We start from the raw sequence: 24,776 nt of genomic DNA on the forward strand, positions 1-24,776 counted from the left end.
AGTCTATAGAAAATGTACAACCTGAATCAAAGACTTAGACCCTTATGATAGCTGTTGAAAAGTAATAGTAAGTATTGTCATGTAATATTGGTTCACTTCCTTAAACAATAATGACCAAAACTGTGGATTCATTGTAGTCAAAATGCTGAAAACTGCAGATATGATCATATTTACAATAGGACTTGGTCAGGTTTAGGGTTATAGAAATGATACCCAGGAGACACCAAACCATACCTGTGTCTGGATGCGGTTGAGGCCGCGACACCACAGCACTTGGCCCCTCCTTAGCTCCATCTCAGCATGGTCGATCTCATCCTTGTCCTTCATCTCCTCCAGCTCCTCCTCAGGGATCTCCTCCTGCTGCGTACCATGACCCGCAGTTTTTAGGAACTTAAGCCAGCTGGTAGGGACGCTGGACACAAGCTGAAAGAAACCAAACATTACACGCTAGTCAGGAACAGCAGTGCCACTTTGAGTTCTTCAGCACCTCTTTGACCTAAAAATATGACTGTTGTCTGATGCTGATGATAAGCTGATATAAAGAGAAGCAGTTTATGCTCTCTCATATCTCTTATTCATTATTCAGTTTTAATGGTCATTATTATAATATATTTGGATTTGTTTGAATTTCAGATGTTTAGACTGAAATTTACTCCAGCTCATTTTTCTGTCTAATAGTTACAATCAATATAAAATGGATGTATCAAAACATGATCCCACCTGTCCCCACAGAAGACTGCCAAGGCCCAGGAACACACACCACAGCCACTGCTCAATGGTCAGGCGCACACAGCTGAACGGTTTACCACCAAACTGCACGATTAATAACTACAGGACGGCAGAGCAACATTAAAAAAAGATTATTCCATTGTATAATGCTGCCAGCCTGACCCGGTGTGACAACTTCTTTGACACTGATGGGTTACCTGCACAACAAAGGTTCCCAGGATGATGGAGCAGAAGATGGGGTTGCTATAAACACCCTCAAAGACGTTCCTCTCCCCGTGGATTTTGCGAGCATTGAGCTCGTTGAAGATCTGCATGAGCACAAATGTGTTAAACACGATGGTGTAGTGCTCAGAGGGTGGGGCATGGAGAGGGGCATTCCTGCCACAGTCGATATCAAATATCTTCTCACCTGTGAGAAGGAAAGACAAAGATGAGCAGAACAGCAGGTAACAACTTCAGCTTTAACAGCTTTGTCTAAAATATATTAGGCTATATGAATATAAAGGCTCTGAACTGTGTAGAAGCTATGGTGCTTTCACTGACCAACAAAGAGAAGGGTGAAGATTATGGTCAGTTGATAGATGGCATGTCCCAGAATGTTCTTCATCATGGTGCGGGAGATGAGTGGCTTCTTGCGTCCGTATGGGTTCCTTAGCAACAGTGCCTCAGTTGGTGGCTCAGTAGCTAGAGCCAGTGAAGCGAAAGTGTCCATGATGAGGTTGACCCATAACATCTGCACAGCTTTCAGAGGAGAGTCCTGGAAGCACAGACACAAATCAATAGTTAGTGAACGTCAGTACAAACATATTTTTCAAACATCATTTACAAGTCTGGCTCTGGCCACAATAAAAACATTAATTTAAATATCTTTAGATTAGACATTTTTTAATTTAGGGTTTAATGAATCTCCAATAAGTTAAGACAATAATCTTACCCTTCATATTGTGTTTTTTTTTCTACAGCTCACCATTATTGGCACAAAACAGTTAACTGACACCTACAACATTTGTAACTTTGACTGCAAAATCACACTAAAGGAGGATGCAGAACCATCAAATTGTTCGCAAAAACCAGTCTAGCATCTGACTTGGCATCTCACCTACTTTTATTGTAGTGAAAGGCTCTTAATAAAAGAACACCAAAGTCAAATTACTTTGTTGGCTGAATTCATCCTTTGAAGATTTATTTTCTTACTCGGACAAAACTGAAACTGTATTTTCTCTCTCAGAACCTGAAATTTTCCAAAATGTCAAGAATATGTAAATCTGTTCATTTTCTTATGTCACAGAAATTTTAAAACTACAGCAAAAACTTAAATCTGTAATATGTTAATTACTTTTAACCTTTATTTTACAGACACTCATACGAAGGAAAAATCCAGTGGCTTCTGTGACCAACTCCATTGTATTTAGAAATTTTAAACAATGTGCCAGTAACACACTCAAGAAAAGCTAGGCTAGATGCAAAGACAGAGATAAAGGTTTACAGAGTATACAAATGAAACCATTCTGGAAAATTCTGTTAATCACTGTTAACAAGTAAAGGTGCCAGGATTGGGTATAAAAGGAGAATCCATCAAGGACTTTCCAAGCAAAGATGGGTCATCGGTTATCATAGATCAATTGTAAAAAATAAAAAAAAATAAAAAAATGTTCAAAACTAAATAGAACTTAAAAAAATTCTCAATGCAAAATTGTAATGAACTCAAGTTTTTCATAATTTATAGTATACTACATTGTGAAATAATTTAAAGAGTCTGGGGGTATCTGAGTGAGTAAAGAGCCCTCAATCAGTATTGTGTGAAAAATTATTGTGTCACTTTGATCAATATAGCAACATAAGCTTGGGAGTATCTTCAAAAACCATTGTCCAGAAGTGTAACCTGAAACTGTAGTACCACAAGGAGGAAACCATATATTAACTCTGAGCAGAATGACCACCAAGTTCTTAGGACAGGAGCTCATGTCAGATGGACAGAAAGACTCCCTGGGGTCAGATTAGTCCATGTTTTGTTTCTCAGTTATGACAGAAATGAGAAATCAAGGCTGTAATCAGCGAATGGTGCAAACGCCAGCCTCTAGGAGGCTATGGGAGTACATGAGTGTCCATGGCATGGGCAACTTACATATATGTGAAGAACAATCCTAGACTTAACTGTGCATGAGTTAATGAGTGTCTTCATAGTCATGGGCTGTGTGCATTGACTGGCCTGCCTTCAGTCCAGATCTGTCGTCTATTGCAAATGTACAGCACATCATGAAGACATGAACCAGACACCAACAACCAAGCAATTACTGTCCTCAGTTCACAAACAGGCAAGTTAATTTCACTAACACAGAAGTTACACCAAATGTTCTCATTCTGAAACTGTGTTAATCCTCCTGTGTTCATGAATGCTTGAAGCCAGTATTGACAGTTTACAAATACACCAATTGAACTTTAGGCAGGGAAAAAAAACAGCAGTTGGATGTGATAAATGTTACACCACTTCTTTAGGTGCTTATGTTGCCTGTTTTCAAAAGATACTGTATGCCAGGGGTATTCAACTAAATTTTTAAGAGGTCCAGTTAGAGGAAATTTCCTCAAGCGAAGGTCCAGGACATCATAATATATATATTGAAGTATCAACACCTGCATCTGACTGTTAAATTAAAGTACAATTCAAAAATATTTATTGTCACTTAATATTGTACTATATATGTATACATTGAACTACACATATAATAATAATACTTTTTCCTCTTATTAGGTTAAAGCAAGACTGCAATTAAAAGTAAAATTGAGAAAACAAATAAAATAGCATTTAAAAATTGTTCATCTTAAAATAATAAGATTCATTTTGGAAAAATAAAATAAAACGTACCAGCAGCTTGAGTTTCCTTTTTTCTTTGTTAACTGTCTCAACAAATTTTACATTAAATGAATATAAACACATCTTAACAATTGAACAGTTTCTTCCCCTCTTATATCTTATGCCTCCACTAGCTGTTGTTCAGTGAGAGAACTGAGCTCTAACTTCTCCTGCCAGGACTTTAAATCTGGGCTGGAATGGTGTCAGGGCCATTCTCATACACATGTAAGGTGCTCATTGGTGAGCCTGGAACGATATTTAGTTTTAATTATGTTCATTGTGGAGAAAGCTGCCTCACAGCTCACTCATCTCTCCCTGTCATCTCCCTCTATCACTAACTTCCCTTTCCACCTGTCACTTGCCTCTCATCTCTCTCATCTCTGTATTCAGACTCACGCTGTTGTTTACACAGATTTGATTGGCTGAGCGGCGTCATGTGGGATGTGGGACATCATTAACTCGCATGCAATTGGTCTGTAAGTTCTTCTAAACAAATGCCGTAAAGACTAGAAAAGCTGTGCTGGTTAAAATAGAAGTGCTTCGTCAAAATGTGGAATCCATCTGTAATTTATAGATTATAGGTCTGGGTCCGGGTTCGGGTCCGGCCTGTTAGTGACCTCTGCTGTATGCTATTGTCAACACATCATTGAACATCATTCATCATTAAGAGTAGACTCAAACACACACATTATTTGTGTGACATCATTTTTTTTATCATTTTGCCAGCACAGGTGATCTTTCTGTTCTTGCTTTCAGGGAAGAAGGAGTAGAACACAGACCAACTTAGTATGAGAGGAAACACCTATACATAACTCATAAATTGTCCTAAGGGGACTTTTGTGTCTTTGAACAAGTAACAGCCATTTGTCTAAACAACCGGCAAACAACCCTGCCATGTTGTGGATTCTAAGCCAGGAAGTATCTTGTGTTCTGGTAGCAGTAGTGGAGACCTCTCACAGTAAAAACGAGTTTCACAATAAATCAACTCTTCTCTCAAACAGTCACAAGTTCTGGTGTAGATTGTTAAAATTCTACAATGGCTCTGACCTGGGTGATGCAGGCTCCGGTGAAGGCCACAGTCACAGCAACTACGTTGACTGTGAGTTGAAACTGCAGGAACTTTGAGATGCTGTCATAGACGTTTCTGCCCCACATAACAGCCTTGACGATGCTGGAAAAATTGTCATCTGTCAGGATGATATCAGATGCCTCCTTTGCTACATCCGTCCCGGCAATGCCCTGTAGATCACAGCACGTAGCCGAGCTTTCACAAAAATGACATTGTTCTCTACAGTTATGTAGCAAATGTCACTAAGTGCATTTGATGACATCTACAACAATGGTTACCATGGCAAAGCCAACGTCTGCTTTCTTGAGGGCGGGACCGTCATTTGTTCCGTCTCCAGTTACCGCGACAACCTGCCTCTGCTCCAGTACTGTGCTGTCAATGATACCTGAGAACACAATCAATAGACACTCAGGAACCACATGAACGATGACACCTGAAAACATTCGCATTTAACTTATTTTGGTGATGAAACATGTATATATAATGCAAAATGACACAGCCGTGTGTTTAAATTGCCCTATTTAAATAAACTGGGTAAGACACAAACTCATTTCAGTGGCTTGTTAAACTGTCTGCTTCACCAAAGATATTTTCTGACGTCCTTAAGACTAACCTTTGACCAAAGTGTGTTTGTCTGTTGGAGATGATCGAGCGAGAACTCTAAGCTTGGGCCAAATCTTATCGATACGCTCTTGCTCAATCTGAAGAGACAAAGTGAATAGAGAATAGTATTACATTTTATGTGCAACAACTCACAGTGAAGAGTGATGTAAAGGTATAAGCAGATTTTTACTTTCACATTTGTCTGCTTTAAGCCCTTTTTGTGTCTATTTGCCTGACCTCTCCTAGCTCGTTGTGAATCCGTCGGTTGAACTCTTTGCCCTCAATACACAAAAAGTCTTCTCCAGGATGCATGATCCCACATTTGGTGGCGATGGCCCGGGCAGTGTTGATGTTGTCTCCTGTCACCATGCGGACAGTGATCCCAGCCCGCTGGCACTTTCTGATGGCTTCTGGTACCTGACGGGAACAACAAAGAAAAACACAGGGAGGCATGCTAAGGTTTATGGAGCGCTAAAAGAAAAAAATATGAAAGAACTCAGCAGAAGGGCATACCTCAGGTCTTACAGGATCCTCAATGCCGACCACGGCAATGCACGTGAGTCCACTGAGGATGTCATTCTCGCTGTCCCAGTCAGGCTCTCCTTCACTAGCAGGGAAGTCCCTGTAGGCAAGGCAGATGGTCCTCAGCCCCTCAGACGCCATTTGCTCAACTACCGCCTTCACCAAGTCATCTCGATCCTTAGATTTGAAGATTTTAGCTTCACCGCTGGCTGTCAAGATCTTACAGCACCTGGAATGGAATGAAAGAGACACGTGAAGATCATCTGACTGCGCAACAGAGGCGTGTAGAGGAGAAGCAGTAAACCTACTTCTTGAGCAGGATCTCAGAGGCCCCTTTGCTGAACATTCGGTAGCTGCCATCATGGTTCTTTAGCACGGTGCTCATGGACTTCCTTACAGAGTTGAAGGTGTACACCTTGAACAGTTTCTCCTCTGGGATTTCATTGCGGATGGCCTGGTAGTCTCTGTGCAGGTCGAGGCTGAGTCCCAGTAAGGCACATTCTGTTTTGTTTCCCACTTGGCGAGGCAGCCCACCCTCTCTCTCTGGAGGCTGTGAGAATAATATTTTAGGTTTTAGATTTAAGGTTCTAAAACATCAAAGTGAGTGGCATAGCCCTTAAAAGTTTTCTCCTGACATTGTTTACATGTCCCTTTTGTAAAAGAAAGGAAGTGTTTCTGAAGGTTAAAAACTTTATTAGAATTCACAATAATTAAAAAATATATATTATTAAAACAGTCATTTGAGCACTATCAAATTTAAGTTTTTGCTCAAAATAATTGTTGATGTGATCAAGCTGAGAGTTTTAAAATCTGGCCTCATAATATTTTAAGAGTTGGTGCTTTATTGTACATGACGTCTCATTCCCTAAACAACACGATCACTCCAGTTTTTAATGCAGGACTGTTTACAGAGCTTTAAACTTTGAAGAAATCTCAAGCAAAATATAACTTATTCACCTACTGCTGCTTTAGTCTTACAAGTGCAGTGTGTGTGAATACTTGTGTGTGTTTCACCAAAAGTAAGTCTCAGCAGTCGCAGCTCTGTAATGTTGCTGTTTTAAAGAAGACAGCTGTAAATAAGAGTTAAACTGTTTTTCTTTAAGAAAGGGAGCTTTTCTCTGGTGAGTTTTATTTCATAAGCTACAGGCACTTTTCGACATGAGGAGGTTTTCACTTTTTATTATTTATCTATTTTTTTACAGATTCTTTTACTGTTGAAGGAAGTACCCCCTCATTTTTGTTTCTTCACTACAGGAACCAAGGACCATTGAAATTATTAAAACTCCATTTGCAGGGTGATTTTTAGCTCCAACTTAGAGTATGTAAACTCCCAGCACAAGGAAAACATTAATCTATGCCCTAACTCTTTGGAAATTGGGTGCACATATGTTGATTAGTCAACACATGAATGTGGCACTGATAACTATTAAAACACAATACATGTTTAAACAGCACGGTGAAGTGGTGGTTAGCACCATCACCTCACAGCGAGAACATCCCAGGTTCAACTCCTGGCTGGGGCCTTTCTGTGTGGAGTTTGCATGTTCTCCCAGTGTATGTGTGGGTTCTCTCCAGGTACTCTGGCTTCACCCCATTATCCAAAAACATGCATGTTAGGTTAATTGGTGACTCTAAAATTGTCCTTAGGAGTGTGTGGTTGTTTGTCTTGTGTGGCCCTGTGATGAACTGGCGACCTGTCCAGGGTGTACCCTGCCTCTTGCCCGATGACCGCTGGGATAGGCTCCAGCCCCCCCGTGACCCGGTATTAAGTGGGTATAGAAAATAGATGGATGTTTAAACATTAGTAAGAATTGACATTGTAAGAAAAAGCTCTCAACACTGGCCCTCAAAATTATACAAAACACAGAGTAAGAAACTAACTATTATGTTCAGGCCTTATTGAGCTCAAATGCAATGAGTATATTACAATGCAGTTTTGGATTATGTACCAACTGCTAGATAGCTATAACATCAAATTAGTGTTCTTATCAGCAGAGTAAAAGCAAAAAGGGTTAGTAACTCTAGAAAATGTGTCATTTTTAGGGGAGCTGTCAATCCCCTCTCTAGAACTGTTTGGTCTGAAAAAGCCTCACGTGTAGGTTGCAGATAAGCTCTCAGGCAACAGTGGCTTTGTTTTTGAAAATAGATGTTGTAGTTGTATTTCATAAATGTTATAATATGATTATAGAATATTATTCTTATTCATTCAACTGATGGTTCAGGACATTCTGACATTTGCAAAACCTATATAGAGTGTTAATTCATTATGAGGCTTTGTGTCTGTTCATTCCTGCATTCCTGCCTCCACTGTAAACATAAACTCAGTTATGCACCACTCCTAAAAACTATCTGGAAACCAGATTTGGACCATTCCTTAGAAGAAAAAAAAAGTTGTATTCAGTCTGAGCACAACTGCTTTGGTCCCACTTATTTCACTGTACAAGCAGTGTACTATTGCACAACTGCTCGGCTGTTTGCTTGTGGAGAAGCGTTTAGATCATCATGGCTATGTAACATCACAATGCCACGTCTAAAAATGTAAGTTATACATTAAGATACTCTACAGTTTTCATTATGTGGACATGTCTTTGCTTGATGCTACAACTGTGCAATGAAATAAAAAAGTTAGAGACAACATTATACTGAAATTATTTCTAAGGACTCAGCAGTGAACTGACAAAAAGGAAGCTGGTGATAAATGCCGGTTTCTGCTTTTAAGCTATTTCAAACAACTTAAAAATGTTTGATGCGTTGTGCTCTGGTCTGTGGAGAGAATCCAAGAGACAGTGATCAGATGAGCCCTGAGCTGTTGTGGCAGTGCTCCAAACCAAACTGCTAAATACTTAACGCACAGAGCTTCCTGAATGAAGAGCTATTTTTAAAACTCACCATAATCTTGGTGGTGTAGGCGCAGTTGACCCCTATGCCAAGGATGAGCAGGTCCAGGATCTTTGTGGGGATGAGGTCTGGCTCTGGCACCTTTTTGTAGTGTCGTCCAGCAAGGTATGCCTGCACCACTGTCATTCGGTTCATAGTCAGCGTGCCTGTCTTATCGGAGCAAATGGCCGTGGCGTTGCCCATCGTTTCACAGGCGTCAAGGTGGCGAACCAGGTTGTTGTCCTTCATCATTTTCTAACAAAATCAGAAACAAGTGTCACCTGAGTCTGAGTATTTCATTACGAATTTATAAAATTGAATTGTCTCGAGGAGGGGGTTAAACTGTTATATTGGACACCAACAGGTGTCAGCTAAAGTATTGTGCCAGTAAAACAGGTACGTCCATCAAGTCATAAGATAACAGTTTGGGTTATACTTATACAAAATGCTTTATAAGAACAAACCTTGACTGAATATGCTAAGGAGATGGTGACAGCCAGGGGGAGACCTTCAGGCACAGCCACCACCAGCACCGTCACACCAATGATGAAGAACTTGACCAAGAACTGCACGTAGATGGGCAAACACTCTGGGGTCCAGGGAACCCCCTGAATCCAGAAAGTATCAATTAGGAAGCGAACGATGAGGATGATGACGGTGAGAGTTGACATGAACAGACCTGAAGACAGAGGGAGATGGAAAGTGAAGGAGCTTTTTTTTGTTCAGCTGGAAAAGTGATTCTGTGGAAAAAATATGTAGTGAACAGCAGGGAACAGTGAAAAGGGCATGCATTTGTATATTTGTTGAGCTATTGCTATGGACAAAGGTTAAAACTGTGGGCTAGAAGTGAATAGATGTATTGTGGATGAGTTGTGCATGGCTATGTAAAATAATTGATCAATCTGATGTATTAAGATTGCAATACAAAATCCAGCTCAAACCATCATATGTATACAGTGAAAAACATAGCCTCGCCTGTGGCAAACTGAATAATCATGGATGTTGGCTTACATGAGGAGGTGTCTTATAGGAGATCAGTTAGAAAAAAAAAGTTTATAATCTCATCGATGAATGTATCCCCATCAATACCAACAGTAGTTAGGTAAGTGGCTGAAAAACTCTCCCTATTACTCAGATGTTTTGATTTGTTCGATTTATTAATAGTCTGACACGAGAGATAAAATCTTTCAATATATAGTAGATACACATAAATACCCCCAAAGAGTTTTTATGACTGGATAAATCAAGGCCAACACAGTCTGCAGAGATCATAGAGCAAGCAGTAATGCTCCATGAGAAGACAGAATATGGCAACGTACTGTATGACTCAATCCAGAGGTGGATATTTTAGATGGGGTTTTTTTCATCACATTGTAAAATTTGGCCTTCATCCAGCATGAAATTCCCATTCAAGCTGGGATCATCAGTTTTCAAAAATTCTTAATCTGTACCTGCTTTTCCGATCTGCACAGCCAGCTTGGTCAGCTTCCCCTGGAGAACAGATTTCTCCTTCTTTGGTAGGTTTTTTTTCTTTTTCTCTGCGTCTTCATCCTCATTGAGAGGCTGCATTTCCACAGTGGCTCCCTCCTTGTTTTTCCCTACACGAGACAAAAGAAGTCAGGTAAATATTATAAACCTCTGGCTGCTAAAATGTAAAACCATTTTGACTTTCCTCATCTAGGATTCTAAGATATTATTAAACAATAAGTACAACTTTTATTAAATAAGAAAATTACATGACCCGTGTTTATTATAATCAGAACATGTAAAATTGAGTTTGAATCAGAGGCAAATCAAAACAGATGCAGATCAGAAAACAAGATAACTTGAAAGTAAAGGTCTGTCTTAATTTCAAATCAAAGTCGGAGTCTCTTTATGCAGTTAAAAGTACACACAGTCCTGTTCACCATGTCAGCAAATGCTGTAGCTCAGATCACATCCTTTCATACTCTCTGGTATGAAAATATATAAAACCTGTTATTCACATCCCTGTCAGCATGTTCATTAAGTATCTGGTTATATGTGTGCAGCTGGGTCTATTGCCTCACCATCTCAGCCACTATGGCTTGTACCAACAAAGAATGTTCAGATACTTTAATAAGTCATTTACACGCCACAGTATCCTTTAAACTAAGTACATGACTCCAGCACTTTCAGAACAAGGACAAAATTATATCTGGGTTATTGAGAGTGGAATAGGATGTTTATATGTGCAGTCCATAACCAGGATGCTGTTAAACTGTACTCTAAAATGGACCTTCAAGAACTCATAGAATGAATTGAGTATGATGATTGAAAGTCAGAATTACAAGGTGAGAAGTTAGTAAGAGAGTTAGATGGAGCAGTGGAGAGCAGGTCAACAGGTAGGTGATCAAATCCCAGTGTGGATTTATTGTGCTATGATGAGTCACTACAAAACTCAAAGATTACTTGTTAATAACAAAGCCCCTGCCTGATCACACTACACTGCACTCTTGTCCCACTATAGTATTATAATCAGGACTGTCAGCAGAGTCAACTGATGTTGCTTTGTAACAGAGAGTGGGGGTATCCGTAGGTGAGTGTGCTGGTGTGTGTGAGCAAGTGTGCTGATCCCATCTCTGTAATGAGGTCATTAGTGGACAGGCAGGCAGGCAGCAGCAGGCAGGAGAAGAAACCACCTGCCAAGCTTAAGGCTCATAATCTGCTTGGTCCTAATCACCATCAACAGAGTCAGGAGCACCTGCTGCTGCTGCTCAGACCACAGGGACACACTATGTGGGATGCACCATGTGGGCCTGCATGGAAGCTGGAGAACTTGCAAGTGAGCCTGTAACAAAAACACAAGCTAAAATCCTTGTAACAGAACTGTGTGATTTTACAACAACCCCATTTCCTAAAAGATGCGAGGCCATGTAAAATGCAGAAATAAGATTTGCAAATCTTTTAAGTCCTTGATTTATTCAAAAGTATAGAAATAACAACAAATCAAGTGGTAAGACTGAAAAATGTCATTGTTGTGACGGACATGTTCACTACTGATTTGTATCACCAGACTATTCTGCATTTGAGTACTGAGAACACCAGTTGATTTAGTTCTGTTTTTCCTGTTGTTGCTCATTATAGAATTTAACTGGTCAACAGTTCAGGGCCTTCTCTGTTGTAGCTTTAATTTTATAATGCCGCAAAAGCTTTTTACCTTGACTCAAACTATGGAGCCTTGTTATTGTTATATGTGTAGAGTGCAGCTTGACTTTGTTTTGCTGAAATAATCAAAAACAAAACAGAATACATTGCTCCTATGTACACCCTCTTTAGTCCAGAGGGTGTTTTGTCAATGATTTCCGAAACAAATTTCAAAATTTGATTGTTTTATTACAATGCAGCCTTCCACTTTAATGGAAAATTCTTAACTGAGGGATTGACACTGTTTATATATGCTTTTTTTGTACCCTAGAATTTCAATTAGCATTTATGGATCAACGATGAACTGTGCTCACTGACAAAGGATTTCTGAAGATTTCGAGTCCATGCAGCCCCACAGCATCACATATGATTTTAATGCAGTGACACCTCACAGGTTTTCAGCCTTTGTACCTCAAGTACACTGATGTTACTGGATTCTCTGACTCTCATTTTATTAATCATAAATGATGAAATCCTTAAATTCTTCATGATTTTGCATTGTCAACCATTATTCTTAAACTGTTGAATGATTTGCCCACACAGTCTTTCAAAGAGCGGTGAACACCTTTCTATGTTAACTTCTGAAAGCCTGTCCAATATGCTCTTTTAATAGCCAGTCATATTATTGACCTGTTTTCAATTAACCTTATTAGCTGTGAGATGTTCCAGCAGGTGTCTTTTAGGCATTACACAAGTTTTTCAGTATTTTGTTGTCCTCGTCAAACTTGTGGTAAAAATGGTAAATGGACTGTACTCTAACACTACATGCCACATTCACCCTTTCACACACACTCATACAGCATGTCTTAAGGCTATGCATAACTATGTGCTTTCTAACCATTCATACACACATTCATACACCACTGGATACATCGGTAGGCAATGATGGGCGACTGCTCTTCCTCCTGAGCTACAGGAGGAAGGTAAAATCAAATATGTAGGTAAAATCAACAGCTGTCGGAAAACGCTGCATATAATTAGGTTAACTGACAACAGGTCATTAACATAATTGGGTATACAAAGAGCACCTTGGAGAGGCAGAGTCTCTAAATATAAGGATGGGAAGATGTTCAGCAATCTGGAAAAACGGCTTCTGGCAATTTCAGAATCATGTTACTCTATGTAAAATACATTACATCACCAAATCATATATCATCAAAATATCACGAGAATCTAGAGACATCTTTGTGTAAGGAGCACAGCCCATAATCAAAACTGGATGCCCGTAATCTTTAAAAACAGCAACGATCCCGTCATGGAAATTCAGGAACACTTTCAGAATCCACAAATGCAGATTAAATTTCTATCATGTAAAGTGGGGATATGTGAACATGATCTAGATGCTGCCATCTTCTTTGAAACAAAGCTTATTTAAAATGGACTGATGCAAAATGGAAAACCATTCAGTAGTCAGACAAATTTAAATTTAAGATTATTTTTGGAAATCATGGACACAGTGTCCTCCAGACCAAAGAGGAGAGGAGCCACCTGTTACTCACTTCAAAAGCTTGCATCTCTGATAGTAAGGGGGTGCATTAGTGCCTATGGAACTGGAAAGATGCACATCTGGAAAGCACCATCAATGCTGAAAGGTATATACAGGTTTAGAGCAACATATGCTCCCATCCAGATTACACCTTTTACAGGGAAGACAATAATAAACTGCACACTGCACCTATTACAACAGCAGGCTTCGTGGTAGAAGAGTCCGAGTGCTGGACTGGCCTGCCTGCAGTCCATACCTTTCACCAGTTGAAAACTTTTTCTAGATTAAGAAATGCAAAATTCTTGTATGTCGTTATCAGACAAGAATGGAACAACAACTTGGCTCCTCAGCACCTAGATGTTTAGAAACAGATGTTAAAAAAGATGTAGTGCTACACAGTGGTGAAAATGGCCTCGTCCCAGCTATTTTTAGGGGTTTTGCTGTCATCAAATTTGAGATGAGATAATGCGTTTAATAAAATAGTAAAAGGTCTCAATATTTGATATGTTTTTTTTTTGTTCTGATGTGAATAAAATATTGTTTCCTAGGATTCGCAAATCATTGCATTCTGTTCTGCATTCTGACACTTCCAAAACAACTGTACAGTCCAAATACAAAAGAACAGTGAGAGATAGGCCACCAATTTTCCATTTGTAATGGCAGGCTTCTTATTAACATCAACAGTCCAGTTGGACATAACAGTTTATATATGATTATTACTAACAATTCAGAAAAACCTTAAAATAGCTTTATTCTGATACAACAATCCCATTTGTAATATAGAACCAGATTAAATGTGTATTCGTGTGGCTTATATGTCAGGATGGAGCAATCCAACCATTTTCTCATAAAATTAAATGCTCCTCTTTCACTGTTTTAATTGTGTAAAATTGAGGGGGACCACTGTTCCATAAGGTAATACATTGTAGAGAACATTGTGAAGTTAGGATAAAAAAAAATCCACCTACTAATAAGCTCAAAATTTGCAATACATACAAACTGGGATATTAGTGATGATGATGTTACTCAAGAGCACAGACCAAGAAAGGCCTTAAGTTTTTGTTTTAAAGACAAAAACACCTCTCTACACATGAGGCAAAAATGAATCAGGTGGTACACAATTTGACTCATGACCCCCCCCCCCCCCCCCCCCCCCCCCCCGACCCAACCGACGGGTATAGAAAATGGATGGATGGATGGACAATTTCACTCATGACATCGTGTTTGTTTTCACACTGCTCCTCAGGTTCCATCCTCCTTTCACAGAGCACAGTAGCTTGTACCTCACACACAACCAAACGGACACGTGAATAAAAACGTGAGTAAGAGGGTTGCTAGTCCTACCAATTAACAACTGTGGTGGAAGTTTCTGTTAACAAAGCACAGTGAATCTGCACCAACATTTCCAAAGTTTATCTTACTTCATGAATGAGAGTAACAGCGCTAAGCTGCAGCTCTGAAGAAGTCTGAACTTACATGAGTACTAATCTTATGGAGGAGCAATACATTTTCCATTACACAACCTACATCTTGGTTTTACAATGAGGAAACCAGGAACCACAGCCCATGCTGACTGTAACAGCTTTGAATGAATCAGCCTGCTTCGGGTAACAGCTCATAAGATTAACTGTTCAATACAACTTTAAACATCCAGTCACACATGGTAACTCAATAATGACAAAAAAACGGTGATGTCGTGCTTACCTTTCTTCCCTTTGTCTTCTTTTTTGCCTGTTAAGAAAAAAATGAGTTCCTAAACATATATGTAAATGGATAAAAACACTAATAAGGTTTTCAATTATTCATGAAATATACAAATTTGATGATCTCTAGATTTATTGTTCACACCATTATTGGGTATCAATGGGTGACTGTGTCAGCATCTGTGCTAGCCATTTATTGACACGGTTTTATTTCTAAAACAAGCCTACAAAAAGCAAAGGTTGTATCTTTCAGAGATGCGACGTTGAGCTTTTTCTGTCCACATGTAAAAGTGGTGTTGGCCAGGGCATTGAACTTCAATAACTTCTGGTGATTAAAGCCTTGCCAATGGGGCTTACCAACAGTTTGAGTGCTCGTGAAAGTGAGAGACAAAAAAAAAACCAAAACATGTGAAGTAACTCTATTTGAATCCATTTCGCAAAATGGAAATATATTTGCTCTATGCGATCAATGAGTGTCAAACACTACAGACAAATTTACGCAGTTGAATCTGAACTTACTCTTTTTGTCCTTTTTGTTTTTCTTCTCCTCTTTCTTTTTCTCCTTTTTTTCTTCACCATCACTGTCACCTTCTTCGCTGGCACCAAGCAGTGTGAAGATGATTCCAGTCTGAGAGTTTACACCCACAGCAGTGACTAACATCTTGCCAGAGCCCTCCATTACGTGGGTGCCTAAGAAAGTGGTGTGAAATGTTACCATTTCTCCCCCCAAAAAAACACGAGGTGAGTTGTTTAAGTGACAAAGGTAGAGTAAATGAAACCTATGATCGTATTTTAAGATTTCTCTCTGTGGCATTGTCTGAAAAAGAGGACTAAGTGGACTAGATTACTTAATTTGACCATCGGTAACACTGAAAAGTATGGAACAGTAATCATCAAGAATTTGCATTTGCTGCAGACAGAAAGTTACATTTGTGGATTTTTGTGTGTAAAATTATATTTCTAAAATAAGTCTAAAAGTCCTGTAATTTATTATTTTTTGGGAGGGTGGGGGTTACTTTTCTTCAAAGCTAATAGAAGAGGCTTAATTATTAGTCAGTTGATGTGAAAACCCAGAGAGATGATTCATTTTAACTGTGCAAAATCAACAGCAGTAATGTGCTAGTGAACGCGGATAATGACAACACAGGTCACGCCGAACTTGGCTGTTATTTGATGTGAATGGGCTGGAGTGATGCACCTGACAGCAACATGGGATCTTTGTCAAGAGTCTTCTTGACATGATCCGACTCTCCCGTCAGAGAGCTCTCATCAATCTTCAGATCGTTTCCCTGAATCAGGACACCATCGGTAGGGAGGAGGTCACCTGGAACAGCAACACAGAGGTAAGTGAACACCCTAATCAGGTCATTATGTAATTGCTTGTTTCCCACTTTTAAAAAAAAAAAAAATCAGAAACTATATCATGAATCGTAAAAGCAATAACCGAGACAGCATCACTGTTTGCTATAATAATATAAGAACTGTTTGTGGACTGTTAAATTCTGATGATTGTAAGAGAAAACCTGAGGAAGACAAGCTGATTATTTAAAATAGCACATTTACAATAATCAGATAAAAGATTAAAAGCCTACATCAGTATGATCTCAGAATTAATTAAGGTATGAGCAAGATTATGTTTTTCAGTGAATCATTTGACTGAATGCTAATTACACTTTATGAAAGGCTTGACTTGCTAAAAAAGCTCCTATATTTGATGGACGCAACCTAATTTATGGCCCCCCGTTGAAGGAAGTTGGATGACTGTATAAAATGTAGATACAATATTATATGAATTTTTTTTTACATATGTTTGATACAGTCTAAGAAAAATTGAACAGGACCAGCAAGAGACTGGAAAACTTGTGGAATGCTAAATAAAATCCTTTAAAAAACTTAATAGGTGAACTGGAAACAGGTTAGTAGCATGACTGGTTATGAAACATCCTTCCCAGAGAAGCAGAGTCTTTCAGAAGTTGACATAGGGAAAGGAATAAACATTCTGTGAAAAGCCTTTTAAACCCCTTTTACTTCTCTATTTTAGCCTCTGTGCTTCCTTCGTTTGTCGTCAGTTTGCCTTGTCTTGTACAGCATCCCAGCATTACTTTGTCTTGTATTTCTAGTTAACCTGATTATCGACCTTGAACCTGTTTTTTGACCTATCTAGCACTGTCTAGTAAACTGTTTGAACCTCCACCTTTGCCTCCAAGTCATTAGGTGTGCCCACCCTGATAGGCATTTGTTCAAGCAGACCTTTTGTAAGGTTACACCAAAGCATTTCAATTTTCATGGACTGGACTTTGACTGGACCATTGCAACATTCATTATTTTATTTTTTTTGGCCCTTCTTTTGTAGATTTCCTGGTGTGCTTGGAATTATTGTTGTGTTGCATGACCCAATTTTAGCCATGCTTTAGTTGTTGGACACATGACCTCACATTTGACTCTAATACAAAGGAGTTTGTCTTCGACTCAATGACTGAAAGGTGCCCAGATCCTGTGGCTGCTAAACAAGCCCAAACTATCATCCTTTCAACACCTTGCTTGTAGTAAATAGTAAATAGTAAATTTGCATACTCCAGGTCCAAAATAATACCATATAAGGCTACGCTTCCTATCTCCTGTGCCAGGAAGTGTTGAGTGTTGAGTCATGAGAATGGCATCGAGGCGCAAAATGAACAACTTTACGGGCTTTGAGATTGAAGTCCTGCTTTCAGAGATCCAAAAAGGAAAATCTGTCATTTTTAGCAGTATCAGCAGTGGAATTACGGGATCTGCTAACGCGAAGAAATAGGAAGCAATTACGAGTGGTGTTAATTCCGTGTCACCTGTAGTTCGTAATGTCACCGGAATAAAGAAGAAATGGTTTGATATGAAAATGGCTTAAATAAAACTTCTCGCCATGGCCAGACACTGGATGACTGCAACTAAAGCTCTGCAATCGGTTGTTGCATCATCATGATGGCACTTTGATGGGGCGGTCCATGGGGGGGGTCTTCTGGCATGTTGTCTGCCTGGGCTGGTTCAGGTAGTGGGAGACCCTCATTCATGTCAATATTGGCATGCCAGATTATTCTGGACTATAGAGCAGTTTGCCCCCCACTGTATCGAGACACATCCACCTGGCCTTTAGCAAACCAATAGTGCACTCCACAATGGCACGGGTGCTTTGATGCGTTTATGTGTGCAGTCTTTTGCTCCGATTATGTTTGGCAGTCCAGCATTGGCATGAAAGTCCCTCTTAATTTGTAATTGTTCGATAACGGTGTATGGGAATCTGATGTACGATGGGCAGTGTGCGAATTATACAGCGACAATTGGGGGGGATCAACATTTTCTCCAGGGTGTAAAGGGAACCCAGTGCAGCGTGCGCTTCGGTTAACAGAAGTCTTACAATCCTTACAGTATCTTGCTTATTCAACTAAATGTCTGCAGTCTGTAGATGTTAAACCAAATTTTTCACCATTTTACAGTTCATTGGGCACATAATGTACCACACAAACAACTTTTGCAGTCAGCAGCCACCAAAAAAGTATTGTAGACCCAAACTGCCAGCAAATCATACACTCACACACACACACTGCTCAAATACAGATCTACACAATGCTGAACCAGAACCAAACACACTATTAACATGCAAAAGAGAAAGGCAAATGTGTTAGCATACATGCTAGTGTGGACCTGTACCTGACCAAATAATCTATAGACTATAGTGATTCTTATATTTTCCACTAATTCAGGAGTGATAAACATATGGATCCTGTAGAATAAGGATTTATTTTTCCATTAGACTATTTTCACTTTCATCCTGTCTTCCTTCTGCCTGCTCACTCACAACCACTTCTCCTGTCTCCTTAACACAATAGCACATGTAAAATTCACCATTATTCATGCTACAATGCTCAGTATTAAGCATACATAACATCCACAGAACAGGCTGCATTATAAGGTCCTAAGATTCAGTTTACCCTTTTGTTAGCACCAAAATACTGCCTTATGTCTCCTCCTTTCCTCTTGCTCATGTTGGCTCTGTAAATTATATCTAAACTGAGTTCAATAAAGTAGTCGTACATTTGAACTAATACAACTACTACAATTAATCAGCTTTCAGTACACATGGATGTTAATTCTTCAACAACAGATTAAACACCTGCATACCTGAGTGAAAACTACTGCAAGGGGTTGCCTGTTTTAAAAGCTACTATCAAAAAGGCAAAAGCCTATCTAAAACACCACTCAAAAGCCTATTAAAATTAAACAAAATTATATAATAGTTTAATATAATATGATGTGCTATGCTAATACACAAATAAATACACAAATAACACTAACACGCAAACATCCGTATTATATTTCTCCTGTCAATTCAAATTAGTATGGATTCGAAAAGGGGGCATGATGACATTTTACATTTAGATAGAAAGCCATGTGGTGGAATTGGGTTTGATTGGCGTGTTTCTCTGGAGTTGTGGCTTTAGCAAGCTGCATATTTTCAGCAGCACAGTCCTTGGCAATCCAAATTGCGATGTCAGCCATTTGTCTGTCTCCGCAAGGATATCTGCACAGTCTCGAAACACACACTCTCTTCCAATAGCCTGACGCACTAAGGCATCCAAAAGTAGTAAGTCAGCCACTGGTTACACTTCCTATTGATCTTGTTATATACAGAGTAAAATTAACCTTCAATTAGTGCATAATTCAAGTCAAACCGAATAATGTCAGCATAATTATGGGGTATAATGAAGATATTAATTTATGATATCTTCAAAGGATATAATGAAGATATTAATTTATGATATCTTCAAAGTAATTAAATATACAATCCATTAATCAAGCAAACTTGATTGAAATAATAGCAGACTATTTTATGTCTCCTACGCCAGGTCTGGATAACTCGTAAATTCTGCTCATACCTGAAAGAAAAAAAGTTCCTTTAAATCACTTGTACGCACGATTTAAGAACAAATCTGTTTGTATGAGTGGTTCTTGCATGAGGCCCATTGTTCCAGAAGTCTTGTGGGTTTTTTTCCGGTGTGACTTTGCAACTCTAAGTTGAGCTGCCATGTTCTTTTTAGATAGAAGAGGCTTTCTCCTGCAACATTTACCAACAAGCTATACTTGTCCAGTCTTATTAAAATTGTATTATCATAAACTTTAGAATTTAACATGTCAAATGAGGCTGTAGAATCCACAATGTAGTTCTTTGAGATTTTTTGCAGTTTCTCTGAGCATTTCACCCTCTGACCTTGACTGAACTTGCTGGGACATCCACTCCTGGAAAGATTAGCAACTGTCTTGAATGTTTTCCACTTGTGAATAATCTTTCTTACAGTAGAATGGTGGACACCAAATTGTTTGGAAATGGCGTTATAACCCTTTCCAGATTGACGGACAGCAACGATTAGCTTTGCTAAAATCACTGCGGATGTCTTTCCTCCTTGGCACCTGAAGACCTACAAACTGCCAAAATGTACGCTTTTATAGAGGTGCTTACACTTATTGATGATAAAATCTTCAGCAGGTTGCTTACCCTCTTAAATTTTTATGGAAGTGGTCAGGATGTACTTAGTTTTTTGCACAGTGCGTCTGGATTTTGGTTTAGATAATGATAATGACTTAGTAGGGGTGCTACGAGATCTTGCGAGATTAAACTTGACGATACTTCTTGTTGCTTTAAAAATCTGTCTTGCACGATTTGTGAGCTATCCAAGCTTCTATTTGTGACCCGCGGGGGCAGTAATGCGCCTTTGCTACATCTAGCCAGCCAGAACCTAAAGAAGGAGAAGGAAAAGAAAAAGAAGAGGAGAAGGAGGGAAGCAGCAAACACCAGAATGACGTCTGAAAATACCGATATTACCATTGAAGATGCCAACGCCACTTTCAAATCGTTTTTTTGGCAGCATTTTGGGTACCTGGCGGAAAAATGATAAATGGCAGTAGAGTGACTGATAAGTTGTCAGTGACATACTTGGTCAGGCTCTGTTTGCACTATTTGCACTCTGTATTGACAGAGTAGAACTTTGATTTGGTTTTGCAAATAATATTGTTTGCACTTGAAAATTTGTGGAAGAAGAAGTTAATTAAAAGCTCATGCTTAAATGCATGTAAAGAGTTATAATGAAACATTTCAAAATGCATGTGCAACTCGGTTAAATAAAAGTCTGTTGGTCCAGTCATATATTTTGTCATTGTAGTTTTCTTAAAATCTTGTCTCGTCTCGTGAGCTGAGTGTATCGTCACACTCCTATGACTTAGTTTAAATTGTAATGTCTTATTGTCACGATTTAGGTTTTGATTCATGTCTTGTCTCTTCATTTCCTGTTTTATTTTGAAACACTAACTGCTCCTCTCGTTTCAGGTACCTTGCCCTTCCTCCTGTGTCAAGTGTCTGATTGTCTTCCCTGATTCCAAAGTGTTTCCACCTGTTCCCCATGGCTCCTCATGTGCTCAAATAGTCTGCGTCTCCCTTGTCTCCCTTATGCCAGTGTGTCGTTTCTTCCATGAGCCTCACCCTCGCGTCTTAATTTCTAGTATCCCAAGTCGTGATTTCCTTGTCCTTTGAAGTCGAGCGTTCCTCCTTCAGAGAGATCTTTTGTTGTATGTTTTTCCATAGCCATAGTTTATTATAACAGTAAGTTTCATAGCCGGTTTCTGTTCCTCTGTTTATTTGGAGTGGTTTTGTTTTAGAGATCTTTGTGCCACCATTATAGGTGTGCTTATTGATAATTGTTAAGGTTTCATAGTGTCACGGTTTTTGTTTAAGTCCCCCTCAGTAGGAGAGTGAGTTTATTTTGTTATCTTTAATAGCCTTTTTTTTGAGGTTTTGTTTGATCATTTTTCATAGCCGCACCATCCTCAGACCTATTTACTGAGGAGAGTGCTCAGGTTTTCACAGCCCTTTCTTTTGCTCTGTTTGGAGATCCTCCAGCTGTTTTATATAAATGAACATTCTTGCCTTTGAAAAAGACCCTGCATCTGTGTCCTGAGGCTGTGACAGTTATTACACAGAACAGACACATTTTTAAATGTTCTGATACGTAAAAGTTTGATAGGTGTACTTTATTTCTCATGAATGTATATCCAGGTTTTACAACAAAATACTTCCAGGTTCAATTCCCAGCTGGGAGCTTTCTGTGTGGAGTTTGCAAGTTCTCCCTGTGTATGCGTGGATTCTCTCTGGGTACTCCGGCTTCCTCCCACCGTCCAAAAACATGCATGTTAGGTTAATTGGTGTCTCTAACAAAAAAAAATGTCCTTTGGACGGAGTGAGCGTGTGTGCGTGGTGGTTTGTCTCCATGTGGCCCTGTGATGGACTGGCGACTTGTTCAGAGTGCATCTCGCCCGATGACTGCTGGAATAGGCTCCATACTTCTTACATACTTGCATTATATACTGAATTTGAAAAATTAGCAAATAATTTATGTTGTTCCAGGTTTCTGTCATATACATTGATGAATTTATTAATTTAATTCCTTGTTTTATGATTTATCATTGCATATCCGTTGAGTCACCGCTAACCTTGCCATATGTAGATCAGTGCATGTTTTGTTTTCTTACCATATTTGACTTGTGCGATGTCTCCCACGACTATCTCAGACACTTTGATCTGGACCACCTGCCCCCCTCGGACCACTGTGAACTTCTGCTCCTGCTCAATGCGGCTCTGTAGACCACGGAATTGCTTCTCTTTGCTCCAATCATTAAAGGCAGTCACCAGCACCACACACACCACAGAGAGGAGAATGGCAGCGCCTTCAATCCATCCGGTCTCTGCCTCACCCTCCTCCTCCACGCCACCAGCTGCTTTTCCGCAGTCTAGATATAGATTACAAAAATATGAACCTTCTTGACACTCCTCCCATTAAAAGGTAGATGTAGCCTGGCTTTGTTGAACTGAGCTTAGATAGAGACTAATTTAAATAAATGGCAACACTTAACTGACTCTAACCTGTTTTTCTCCTTGATCATTGTCAGGCTTCGCTTTCATTTAGAACTAACATCAAGTATGTTGTTCTGTGTATGTATTACGACAATCTAGAGCACACTGCCTCACAAAGCATTCTTCCCATATACAATCAGTAGAAAAGGATTGGCTATAAAACTATGAATACATTTTACGTGACATGTAGGCTGTAAGGTCATGGTACCCAGGCTGCATTGTGTATAGGTCCAGTCATGTATATATATACATATATGTATATATAATACAACATGTTTTTATGTTCAAAGCAAGATCTAATATAACATAATTTTAAGACTTTAAACCTAGTTTAGAAAGTGTAAAGTTTCATTAAAACACAGAGAGTCTATTTAGAATAAAAATAGATACTTACTCTGTCTTTCAGCATCTGGCGGACTGTAGAGAGAAAGGCCTAGAGAAATAATGGCTGCCACTTCCAGGATGATGAGTGTGACATCCTGCAGGGCTTCCCACACTAACTGCAAAAAGGTTTTTGGCTTTTTAGGAGGAATGACATTCTGTCCAAAGTCTTGTTTCCTTCTGTTGATGTCCTCTGAATTTCCATCTAGACCTGTAGCAGGACATACAAAAAAACGTCACTCAGTATCGTGCTCAAAGCCTGTGATACATCATTAATCTAATGTGTAATGATTAAACATCATTAAAGTGGGACATTTTTTTGTATATATATATATAAAATCTTTATTTTTTATTCTTAACTTGAGTTTATAAGAATTTGTTATACTTCTTCTTTTCTCTCTTACCCCCAGTTTGTTATACAGCACTTTGGAGCAAATAAATAGTCTGCAAAGTTAAAAAAAAAGCCCAAAGTCCACACCAAAAAGAGTTATTATTTCCAACACTGGCTGCTCTTGAATTGCCTCAGACTTCCATTTGAATCAATCAATTCATGAGAGCAAACATGGTCTTTCAGGAGGGCAACATTGTGTACGATTTAAACAAATTCAAAGATTTGCTTTGAAACATATGTGTTTAAAAGTACTGAAAACCTATGAAGAGACTGAGAACTACAGTTTGTCCAACTAAATTATAGAGTTTCTGATCATTTTTTGGACATTTTGGGTAGGTCCGAAATCATGGCTCAATAAAGCACTGTAGCAATACTTAAAATGATTCCACAACAGTACCCCATATCCTGGAGGGCTACACAAATATTCATTGAACTAGAGTTTGTGGAGTTACCCTCAGTTGGAGGATCACCGCCAACACCCTCAGCAGAGGTTAATGTTTTACATACAAACTGTCACTTGAGACAATATGCACTACGAGTTCCTCTGTTCCTGCTGAACATAGCCGACCTGACTTTCTTCCTCCTTGGCTTACATCCTCATGTGCCGTCAACTTCTGGTGCAATATTGTCAGCTGTACATGCCACCAATAAGTGTAAGTTATCTTGTGTGCTTAGTTTATTATTGAAGCTAATATTCTGTTTGCATTTATCGTTTGACATCTTTTTGGTCCAGTTATGACAAACAGATCTTTTTCAAATTGCTCACATTTGTAGTTTATATAAATTTCTGTGACACTGGAGTAATATGATATAGTAATAGCGTTAACAAACAGTCCATGGTGTTCTTTTTTTCTCGGAGGAGGTCTTAAAAAACGCAGGGAAGCTGAGCATTGTAGGGTGGTTTTACAATTAGAAATGGAAAGTGAGTACACAGCAAACCGTCAACCATATCATGGACAAATGTGTGAATTTTAAGGTTCACGTCAGATGATCATCCATGTGAACAAAACATATTTTTTTAAAAAGCAGACTCAATATATGGTGAAGTGTCCACCTTCAGATA

General features: G+C 39.1%; 1 protein-coding gene across 2 annotated transcripts in view; it reads right to left on the reverse strand.

Annotated features, from left to right (window-relative positions):
- LOC140307539 (plasma membrane calcium-transporting ATPase 1-like) overlaps positions 1-24,776 on the reverse strand; it is a 31,411-nt gene that overhangs the window by 1,251 nt on the left and 5,384 nt on the right. For both annotated transcript variants that reach the window (XM_072386476.1, XM_072386477.1), the window contains 18 exons: positions 23,336-23,533; positions 22,560-22,817; positions 16,204-16,329; positions 15,525-15,695; positions 15,007-15,033; positions 10,103-10,249; positions 9,116-9,330; positions 8,664-8,906; positions 6,083-6,324; positions 5,766-6,003; positions 5,490-5,669; positions 5,263-5,350; positions 4,928-5,034; positions 4,628-4,819; positions 1,273-1,486; positions 927-1,138; positions 721-828; positions 235-423 (listed from right to left, as the gene is read on the reverse strand). In XM_072386476.1, the coding sequence (XP_072242577.1) occupies positions 235-423; positions 721-828; positions 927-1,138; positions 1,273-1,486; positions 4,628-4,819; positions 4,928-5,034; positions 5,263-5,350; positions 5,490-5,669; positions 5,766-6,003; positions 6,083-6,324; positions 8,664-8,906; positions 9,116-9,330; positions 10,103-10,249; positions 15,007-15,033; positions 15,525-15,695; positions 16,204-16,329; positions 22,560-22,817; positions 23,336-23,533 (3,155 nt within the window). The remainder of the gene's footprint in view (positions 1-234; positions 424-720; positions 829-926; positions 1,139-1,272; positions 1,487-4,627; positions 4,820-4,927; positions 5,035-5,262; positions 5,351-5,489; positions 5,670-5,765; positions 6,004-6,082; positions 6,325-8,663; positions 8,907-9,115; positions 9,331-10,102; positions 10,250-15,006; positions 15,034-15,524; positions 15,696-16,203; positions 16,330-22,559; positions 22,818-23,335; positions 23,534-24,776) is intronic.

Source organism: Leuresthes tenuis, unplaced genomic scaffold (genome assembly GCF_036924035.1).
Source record: "Leuresthes tenuis unplaced genomic scaffold, fLeuTen1.0.hap1 SCAF_5, whole genome shotgun sequence".
NCBI lineage: Eukaryota > Metazoa > Chordata > Actinopteri > Atheriniformes > Atherinopsidae > Leuresthes > Leuresthes tenuis.